Source organism: Branchiostoma belcheri, unplaced genomic scaffold (genome assembly GCF_001625305.1).
Source record: "Branchiostoma belcheri isolate BF01 breed outbred unplaced genomic scaffold, Haploidv18h27 scaffold139, whole genome shotgun sequence".
Classification (NCBI taxonomy): Eukaryota; Metazoa; Chordata; class Leptocardii; order Amphioxiformes; family Branchiostomatidae; genus Branchiostoma; species Branchiostoma belcheri.
The window spans coordinates 43835-54812 of NW_017802813.1; the positions used below are offsets into that span (position 1 = coordinate 43835).

Consider the following 10978-nt stretch of genomic DNA (forward strand, 5'->3'; position numbering starts at 1 on the left):
ATTTTCTTTAATAGTATAGGATTCTTTTTCAGACAATGTGACAGACAACAGTGTGCGTGCCCTACCTGTACAACTCTGGCCATCTCCAGCAAAACCATCGTGGCAGGTACAGGTGTAACTTCCCTCTGTGTTCGAGCAGATCGCGTTGGCATGGCAGCTGTGTGATCCCTGCAGGCACTCATTTACATCTGTAACAAAATGAAATGCTGTCAGATATTCAACAAGAGTTCCACGATCTCATACCTTCGCCAAATGATGTTAACCCTTGCGGGTGACGAATTATACAATTTTAATCATTGATTTTGTAAATAAGAGCCTCATTTGCATGGATTACATCAGTTGATCATATTCTCCACCAAATGACAGCCTTATCATAACAAAAAGGCTATTATAGCACTTCCTCATAAATTATGCAAATGGGGTCATGGTTTGAATAAATTATGTTTATTGATGTTCACCTTCACTTAACTTCCAAATGTGGCAAGTATGAAATTTGGGGTGCAGCAGTTACAACTATGGAATTATAAGAATTTGCCATTAATTATGCAAATTAGGTCAATTTTCTGTGGAATCATGAAATCATTTTCTTTAATAGTATAGGATTCTTTTTTCAGACAATGTGACAGACAACAGTGTGCGTGCCCTACCTGTACAACTCTGGCCATCTCCAGCAAAACCATCCTGGCAGGTACAGGTGTAACTTCCCTCTGTGTTCGAGCAGGTCGCGTTGGCATGGCAGCTGTGTGATCCCTGCAGGCACTCATTTACATCTGTAACAAAATGAAATGCTGTCAGATATGCAACATGAGTTCCACGATCTCATACCTTCGCCAAATGATGTTAACCCTTGCGGGTGACGAATTATACAATTTTAATCATTGATTTTGTAAATAAGAGCCTCATTTGCATGGATTATATCAGTTGATCATATTCTCCACCCAATGACAGCCTTATCATAACAAAAAGGCTATTATAGCACTTCCTCATAAATTATGCAAATGAGGTCATGGTTTGAATAAATTATGACATTTGAAATGAAATTTATAGAATTTCCTCATTAATTATGCAAATTAGCTCTTGATTTGCATAGTCTATTGCCATCTGATTATGTCAAGCATCACTTCAACTACTTACACACCAAAAATCACGACAATACGTCAACCGGTTCTTGAGTTATCGTCCTTCAAATTTTTTTTCATTAAATGCTCCTGCAGTTCCAGAACAAGGCGCTAGGGAACCCAAATTCATGTCACTTCTTCCCAAGAGCTATCTACCAACCAAAATTCATGACCCTAACATGTCCAGAACATGAGATATCAAAACCGGAAGTTCAGCTGCAGTACCTAGGAAAGCCGCCAGGGGGCCCAAAATCTAATCATCTCTAGGTCTCATGAAATGACCCATCTATCAAGTTTCATTCCAATCCATCCACTGCTTCTCGAGTTATCTTGCTAAACCACACACACACACACACACACACACAAACACACAAACGCTACTGAAAACATAACCTTCTTGGCGAAGGTAATGAGCTCTTATTTGGGGCTTCCACATAGACATGGGCTAANTTCGCATCTGTCCCTCAGCATATTGATTGATTTTCTGTTGGGGTAATCAAAACATGAGATTTGCTACTTGCTTGATATTCAGTTCTTGATTATTGAAATATTTATCAATACCTTAGAGGTATATTGATACTAAGGGAAAGTTGCTGTATTTGCTGGCAAACAGTTGTTTCTGCTGTCATTAACAATATTTTCATATTTGTTTTCCCTCCATCCAGACTGTGGTGGTTGTTCCCAAGTCTCCAAAGAAGTTCAAGTTGGATGTATCCAAGAGTCCAAGCAAGAGTCTATAACACTCATCTTTAACTCTGGGGGCTTTAGATTTAGAATCACCAGAATTTCGATCTCCAATAAACTTGCAATAGAGAAATATAGAAAGAAACAAAAGTGAAGTTGATTTCAGTTGATCTACTACTTCACTGCTGGTGGCAGAGAAGACAAACACTATGTACAGTATGGAACTACAGGTTCATTGTACCATGGAAATCCCCCTAGTATAACAAATACAAAGAACAAAGAACAGTGGACCATTAAAGTGACCTGGGTGTTGAATATTCATTTAGAGGCAGCAGAAAGTGAATGCCAGTCTATTTTTGTAATACATGTACGTGTAAATCTTACATAGCTAAGTCATTGTGAAAGAAGATATCCCATAGGTAAGTATTATCCTGTTATTTTCTGGTGATGTACAGTTTACCTTTTTAGTGAAATAGTTGATGAAATAACTAGTTCTGCTTAGATGCTGAAAAGATAACAAAAATGTGTGCCATGATATCTGATTTTTCACTTTGGTGCTTGTCTTTCTGAACTAAAGATTCTAATTATCAAGACCAGCATCAAGATTATGGTTTCTATCCAACCCATATAGAAGAAGTAGGATAAAAATAAGTTGTTAACAGTTTTGGAAACAAAAAAACTTAGTTTTGGAAACAAAAAAAAATGAGAAGGACAAGTTTCAGCATCTGTTATGCTTTTTATTTGCATAAACAAGCATTAATAAGTGCACTAGAAAACCACAGATAACTTACAATATTCAGAAGTACAGTATTAAGTCATTATTTTTTCATCTTTGAACTAAATGTAACATCTGTTGATCTTACATTACAAGTATTTCAAAGCGACTGTTCACTCTTCTGAGTAGCTAAAAATTAACTATTTTGAATGTATAGTAGGTTGTTGTTTTCTCAAAAAAAAAGAAGTGATAGAGAAAAAAAGAAATATGCTCTTTGTTTTTATGGAAGTTTACCGATGTCAGAATTAGATTTGTTCCAAATGTAGTTCGTACTGAAACTTGCTCAATAAGTCAGTAGTACATACATACATGCTATGTAAAAGAAGGTAACGTTTCTTTCAATAAACACTACATTTGTGCAAAATGATGGTCTAGTCTACTTGAAATACATTCAGTTGCCACTTTGTAAAAGAAGATACATGTAATGTTACAGACATATGCGAGTACAAGAAATACCTGGGTATTTCTGCTTTTAACCAAGTTTTGCTTACTAAGATTTTCGTGGCATAGGTCAGTACTACCTAAACTTGCTTTTAGTTAGTTATTTATTTATTGATTTATTTCATCTTTTAAACACGTACCTGGGTGGCCTCTTCAACAGTAAATTGTTGATTTCCAAGAGGGCCCAGGGACACATAAACATAAAGCAATTTGTATAAAAGTAAAATTATACAATCAAGTAACATAACCGAGATCAGTTTAACTGAAAATCAGGGCTTTTACAAAAAAATGCTAGAAAAAGAAAAGACCTGAATATAATCGGGCAATTAGTAATGACAAACAAACATCTTAAGCCCCTGTCAGACATGCAGGACCTTCCTCTTAAAGACTAGTAGGCAACTTCGCCAACAAACTCCCAACCATGGATGGCCTTGCTTACAACCTACTCACTGGTCTTGAGATGGTCTGGAGGCCATAAGGCTGTGTTTGACAGGGCCTTTTTGCACAAGCCGTTCAATCGACACTGACACTGAACAACTTTGATTGATTCCAGGTGGTAAAAGCCCTAGCTCATAGCTAGCAACATATCGTTCTAGTTGGAGTGTATATATCTAGCATTTTCTCAGCATTATCCATGCATATGCCCGTGATTGGACAATTATTCTAAAGCTGTTGCATTCGAATGAAAGGTCATCTGTGTTGGTAGAATCCATGGCCATAGTTGTTAAGTTCCATCTTTGTTCCAACACAAGAAGGAAACTCACCACTCAGATCGCGTTGGCATGGCAGCTGTGTGATCCCTGCAGGCACTCATTTGTAACATCTGTAACAAAATGAAATGCTGTCAGATATGCAACAAGAGTTCCACGATCTCATACCTTCGCCAAATGATGTTAACCCTTGCGGGTGACGAATTATACAATTTTAATCATTGATTTTGTAAATAAGAGCCTCATTTGCATGGATTATATCAGTTGATCATATTCTCCACCCAATGACAGCCTTATCATAACAAAAAGGCTATTATAGCACTTCCTCATAAATTATGCAAATGAGGTCATGGTTTGAATGGATTATGTTTATTGATGTTCACCTTCACTTAACTTCCAAATGTGGCAAGTATGAAATTCGGGGTGCAGCAGTTACAACTATGGAATTATAAGAATTTGCCATTAATTATGCAAATTAGGTCCTCATTTACATAATCTATATCTTCAGATGTTTTTCTCGTTCTCAAGTAGATGTCACAAGTGTTTCATAGTTCTATTAGCGAACAAAGCAGATTGTTTGTTTTGTTTGTTTGAGCCTTTATTTCAACTCGATATGTAACTGTGTTACATGCTCTAATCGGCCGCTATTTCGGCCGCTTTTCATAGAGGTCGAGCGTGGAGGAGTGTCAGGGGGTCATAACATAAATACTACTTACTCACAAATGAAATTTATAGAATCTAATTATGCAAATTAGCTCTTGATTTGCATAGTCTATTGCCATCTGATTATGTCAAGCATCACTTCAACTACTTACACACCAAAAATCACGACAATACGTCAACCGGTTCTTGAGTTATCGTCCTTCAAATTTTTTTCATTAAATGCTCCTGTAGTTCCAGAACAAGGCGCTAGGGAACCCAAACTCACTTCTTCCCTACCCCAAGAGCTATCTACCAACCAAAATTCATGACCCTAGCATGTCCAGAACATGAGATATCAAAACCGGAAGTTCAGCTGCAGTACCTAGGAAAGCCGCCAGGGGGCCCAAAATCTAATCATCTCTAGGTCTCATGAAGACCTACCCATCTATCAAGTTTCATTCCAATCCATCCACTGCTTCTCGAGTTATCTTGCTAAACCACACACACACACACACACACACACACACACACACAAACACACAAACGCTACTGAAAACATAACCTTCTTGGCGAAGGTAATGAGCTCTTATTTGGGGCTTCCACATAGACATGGGCTAAAAGCCCCAACTAACTCTATCTTATCCGGGGTTCACACCAATGCAGCCAGAGGATCGCGAGTTACAGCTGCGAACACATAGCCAGTTTTAGCGGTCCGCCATGCCGCGACTACCATGATCAGAACATCTGCTTGAAAAAAAAGTACATCCATGCATAATATCGACGAAATACATGGCCTGTACAAACACTCAAAACCCTTTCATCTCTTTATACCGTGCAAGTGAGTACCATACGGATTAAAAGGTCTTTGTTAGTCTGAGAGTAAACAGAAAATATTCAAACGGCAAAAACAAACTGAACACACATTAGATATTCGATTGTGTGTACAGGTGAGTTAAGTGCGGATGAAAAGAAGTTACATGGAGAGAAGAAGCTTGCACCGGTTGTTCTGACCACGTCCCACATATAACCAGAAAGGCAAGTTGTAGAAGGGGACGAAACCATTTCATCGTGATCATAAACTTACCGTCACAGTTTTTCCATCTGCCCTGGTAGACCGCGGTGAAAGAACACCAGGGACGGTGATGGTCGACGTTGGTACAGGAATTGTAGGTTATTCCTCCGTACGTTAATGGAAAATGGCACTCCGGGTCTGAAAAAAGATTAAGGTCTGAAATAGAATTTGAGTCAAAGGCATGAGGAGGGCAACTGTTCCGTTCCTGTATAATACCCAACACTTTGCCCAAGTCAATAATTGTATATATATTTTGGCTTTTGTATTCGAAGCTGCACATCCTGAAGTCTAGTGACTGTCTCTGCCGGGGAATAATTCGGAGCAGTATATGAGATGAAATAATATCTCTTCAACTACAAGACCAACTGAGTTTGGTTTCTTGAACCTCTTTAATTTTGGTACAATTAACAGAAAAAATTGTATACGCTTAACGATCAATATACCGATAACGCTTAACGTTGAATTAGAGAGGGCCGGCTACGTTTAGTGTTAGGACAGTGAATTCTTGGAACAGTCTACCGGCCGAAGTTGTAGCTGCTGAAACTGTGAATATTTTTAAGTCAAAGATAGACAATTTCTGGAAGGGGAAGCAGTACAACATTGACTTTACCTAAGAACTCCCACAAACTCTCACATTTTAACTCTTCAGAACTGAACTTTATATTTGAACTGAACTTTATATTTAGAACTGGACTTTATAGTTATAACTGAACTTTTTATTAGAACTGAACTTTATACTTGTGTTTAGAATTGAACTTTGTATTAATTTTGTGCTTAGAACTGAACTTTATATTTGAATGTGTTGTTTAATGTTTAGCTTAAGAAGCGGATTTATATAGGCTATATAGCCTCTTTATCCGACCATTATTATGTTATGTTATGTGTGTTATGTTATTAACGGTGAATTAAAACAGCACGTAACGCTTAACGGAAAAGGGCATGCAGGCCCTCCTGTTTGTATATTCTGTAATTAGCTATAAGGGGACAGGCTGCCGCGACTGGCATTAAGGACAGTAAGTAAGTAAGTCATAATTAAGTATACATTGTATAGGTATTTAGTAATTGTATACAAGAAGTACTACTGACCAATTTATTAGTGTGTATTTTAACTAACCTATAATGTATCGTGTATTTTCATCATTATGTGGTGCAATTTGTATAATGTTACTTAACTTCCAAATGTGGCAAGTATGAAATTCGGGGTGCAGCAGTTACAACTATCATGGAACTAGAGAGGCCGACATTTGCTTGGGAGCAAATACAGCATATTTCAGTCCATCTCCCTCCCACGCAAAAGTGGACTATTCCAAACTTACCCCAGTGTAAAACTGGCAAAGATTCTCAAATAAATGAATTATATAGTAGCTATGTAATTGAGAACAAAGATGTAAGAACAAGCACATTGAATCTCGAAAGCTCTAATCTTATTACAGGTATGCAAATACTAACAATGATGACATTTGATACATTTTGAAGGTCTTAGGCACATAAAATTGAATGTGTGGGTCATTACGCACAACTCACGTGCAATGTGACCTCAGGTAACCCGCTATGGAACACGTGTTCCATGGCCAACGGCAGATGGAACGTGCCATTCTTTAGATAGAACATGGAACGGGTATAGCACTTTTGGCCTTTTTTTGTCTGAAAATAGCCATTAAAGTCCCCCAAATGAGTCATTTGGAAGTGGTGTATGCCAAATATGTGACTGCTATTCTGTAGACACATGTTCAAGGTACCCTTATACCAAATTTCAGATCATTTGGTTGTAAAACCAGGGCTCAGGGTCCAAAAATCCATTTTTTTGCGAAAAATGCCCCAAAAAACCTTCATAAAATTTTTCAAAGGCATGTATAAAAATATTGAAAAAACGCCTGGGGGTATTGGCCCACTCTACCTCCATGCCAAATTTCAAATCATTTGGCTGAATGATGGCGGAGTTGAATCCCTTTGACTGTGTGGCAGGAGGAGAAGGAGAAGAAGAAACATCAGAGAACACAATATATTTCATCCATACCATGGTATGGACTGAAATATAATTATAAGAATTTGCCATTAATTATGCAAATTAGGTCAATTTTCTGTGGAATCATGAAATCATTTTCTTTAATAGTATAGGATTCTTTTTTCAGACAATGTGACAGACAACAGTGTGCGTGCCCTACCTGTACAACTCTGGCCATCTCCAGCAAAACCATCCTGGCAGGTACAGGTGTAACTTCCCTCTGTGTTCGAGCAGATCGCGTTGGCATGGCAGCTGTGTGATCCCTGCAGGCACTCATTTACATCTGTAACAAAATGAAATGCTGTCAGATATGCATTAACACTATAGTGCAAGAAGTTAGTTCACTGCTATTAAGTTAAGAACTTGTCCCTGTGCAATGATATTCAGAGTTTCTGATAGCCACTACAGCACAACTAACCAGAACATGATTTTATTTAGAATTCCTTGTGTGTGAATGGTGATGAAATTTTAAAGGAAACTTGTCCTGGTATGGAAGACTTACCTTCAACACAGTCCATGCCAGTCCATCCTGCAGCACAGGTACACAGGTATCCACCACTGTTGTCATTAGCACAGACACCGTTCTGACAGGGGCTACTCTGACAGGCATCTACAACTGTAGGCAAAGGAGAAACAGTTCTATGAAATGAACAGCCTTTCATCTACTACTATATCCTTTCTCAACTTTGATGTAACGTGCAATTCTTCAATGATTGAAAACAAAGCAAGTTACTTATAAGGATATTGTAATTTTTGGGTATATATAAATTAACAGAAACGGATCTCACTACTTGCACTAGTACTACTAGTACTACTAAAATGCTTGTTCATGCTATACTCACATTCACAGAAAGACCCACTGCCCACGTAACCATTGTTGCAGTGACATCCTTGAATTCCATTCTGGATCCCACAGAAAGCGTTTTCGTCACACGTAACCTCCGTGCACTGGATGTTGTTCTTACTGATGCACTGGCAGCGGCGGTTACATCCTTCTCCCCATGTTTCTCCAACCTTTGGAAAAATTATTAAACAACACATTTAGAACGTACGTACAGCACTTAATAAATTTAGAATAGTACACTCAGGTACAGTAATTGACTTGTAAAATTCTGGAGTAACGGCCTTCGTTTTAACAAGAAGTCATGTACTTACTGCATAGTAGTATCCACCACGAGTGCAGCCACACTGTTGCCTGGTCACACAGTCCCCTCCACTGAGGACGTAGCCGTCATCACACTCGCACGCCTCCACACACATGCGGTCACAGTACTGAGGTGCAGACTCGTCTGTACAGGTGGCAGGACAGGCGCTGGCACAGGAGCTGTAGTGACTGTTGCTGGGGCAGGAGAGTGCTGCGAAGGAAATTTCAGATGAGACAATGACTGAGGATGCTGAACACAATGACGTTTTTCAGTAATATTGTTGTTCAGTTATATTGTAAGTTCTGTGGTGACCCCAATGGCCCCCCAATCATTGTTTATTTTGTTCTGTAAATGTAGTTATTAGCTGGACACCTCCTTTTTGTGAAGGTATTGAATACATGGGTGCCTGAGAATATGGCTAAATCCTATACACAAAAGCCAAACTTACGACAGAAGGTTGCATTCCTCCATGTCCCGATGTTGATGCCAGCCTCAGCGCAGGAGTCGGCGTAGGCCTGAAGGTTGTTACACAGAGACGTGATGTCTCCGTCCAGGGCACACATGTCATACACGCAGGTCTCAACAGTGACCTGCAGGGGAAAAGAATGCATCCAATTTCAAAATATTGTAAAACAGTAGGAATGATGACGAAACGCAAAGCATCCTAAACATAATACACGTAAGCACGAATACAGATGGTATTCAGCACCAGGGACAGGTCTAATCATAGATGTGTGGACAGCACCAAGGACAGGCTTGTTCATTTTTCATACACTAAATTCGAAAAGATACAGGCTTGTATGTGTCCGTACCTCTGGATTGAGGGCTGAGTAGCAGGGAGCGAACACGCTGCTTGGGTCGTTCAGAATTCCGCACAGTTCCGATACAGTCCGCTGGAGGGCGTCGCCGCACTGCGCGGGGGGTTCTGGGTTCTCGTTACACCTGCAAGAATTCAACATATGAAAGTTACATATGGACAAAATGTTCTTAATTCTTCGTCGCCGACAGGTTTCCGAAGTAAAGCGCAGAAAATAATAGAGCAGTCATTGCGGACTGCAAAATCACTTACTGGTCGCCTTCCCTCTCAACCCGCCAACTGTTGCCGAACTGCATGACGTCAGCAGCCTGCGTGCCGTCAGGTGTCACGTATTCGTCACTGACGTCCCCGTTGTAGTTCCCACACAGTCCGCAGAGGGCGCCGTCGTACAGTTCGGGCAGGACGACCTCAGCACGATGCCTCCCGTCAAACGACACCTTCAGCCCAAAGCCTGTCTCTATGGTAACGTACTGACCGACGAACTCGACTGTTAGACCAGCCCGTGGTTTGGCAGGCAGAGTTCTGATCAGCTGGTCAATCTGGGAAGAAGGAATCGCACGTTTCTCCGTAAATCAAAACCAAAATACTGCCATGCGCACAGTACGTGTTGACGTCAGGATGCGTCTGTTCCTTTCTGAACAATGAAATGAAGAATCGCGCTAATGTTGCTAGTCTAGCGCCTGACCCAGGAATGCAGTAATTGGAAGTCAAGGACAAAACATATTGTGTGTATCTGGTATACTTACGTAGACAATCTTGTTCTTCTCCACCACAATTGTGTGGTTGTAGACCTCCACCGTGACGTCTGTGACGTAGCTGACGCGCAGGTTGCCGCCGCGGTTTTCGTTCCTGGTCTCCACGTTGAAGTAGGGCAGCGTGTTGTTCCCACAGTTTCGTGTCAGTGTGTACGTGCAGGCGCCCTGGAAGTGGTGCGTGCGCCCGTCGAAGGTGATGTAATGGGGGGTCTCCATAGGCAACACACGTGCTCCTGGCTGTATGCATCAAAGACAATTGAAAAAGAAAGAAAACAGGAACAATAAGAACTGACAATAATGCAGAGAACTCGTTCATCTTGATCAGTTTCGCTTGTTTGGGGAGTACGGTTTACATGACACTTCCCGTGACTAACAGTAATAGCACAAAACAGAAAATAACTTCAATGTAATGCTAGCTACTGTCGTCTGTAAGGAAGAAGAGTTACTCACTCCAGCAGGTCTTGCCATCTCCGGTGAATCCAGGTTTACACTCGCACTTGTAGGAGCCGTGTGTGTTGACACAGATTGCGTCAAGGTCACAGTCGGCCAATCCCAGTTCACACTCATCCAGGTCATGGTTGACGTCAGCCAAATCTTCGTCAATGAGACCGTCGCCGTCATCATCTCTGGGGATTAGAATGCTTATGTTTATGTTTATGTTTATATAGTACATCCCATCCTAACTTTCGTCATTGGCTGAAGACGGGGTAAAACTCAAGACCATTGCTGTGTCCAATAACCCTGAATGAGCATATTAAAGCTGCACAGGAAGGCATAATGTCCGCAAAGGAAAGGCTTGTTCAGTGATGTTTGT

The 10978-nt window shown here is 40.4% G+C and overlaps 1 protein-coding gene across 2 annotated transcripts in view; it reads right to left on the reverse strand.

Annotated features, from left to right (window-relative positions):
- LOC109464468 (IgGFc-binding protein-like) overlaps positions 1 to 10978 on the reverse strand; it is a 24442-nt gene that overhangs the window by 2515 nt on the left and 10949 nt on the right. Inside the window, exons 19-23 of one of the 2 annotated variants that reach the window (XM_019761461.1) lie at positions 8290 to 8461; positions 7950 to 8063; positions 7608 to 7730; positions 648 to 770; positions 66 to 188 (exon numbers count right to left, since the gene is read on the reverse strand). In XM_019761461.1, the coding sequence (XP_019617020.1) occupies positions 66 to 188; positions 648 to 770; positions 7608 to 7730; positions 7950 to 8063; positions 8290 to 8461 (655 nt within the window). Of the gene's footprint in view, positions 1 to 65; positions 189 to 647; positions 771 to 2518; positions 3842 to 5454; positions 5582 to 7607; positions 7731 to 7949; positions 8064 to 8289; positions 8462 to 10978 lie in introns of those variants that run through there. The other variant, XM_019761462.1, reaches the window with a different exon arrangement.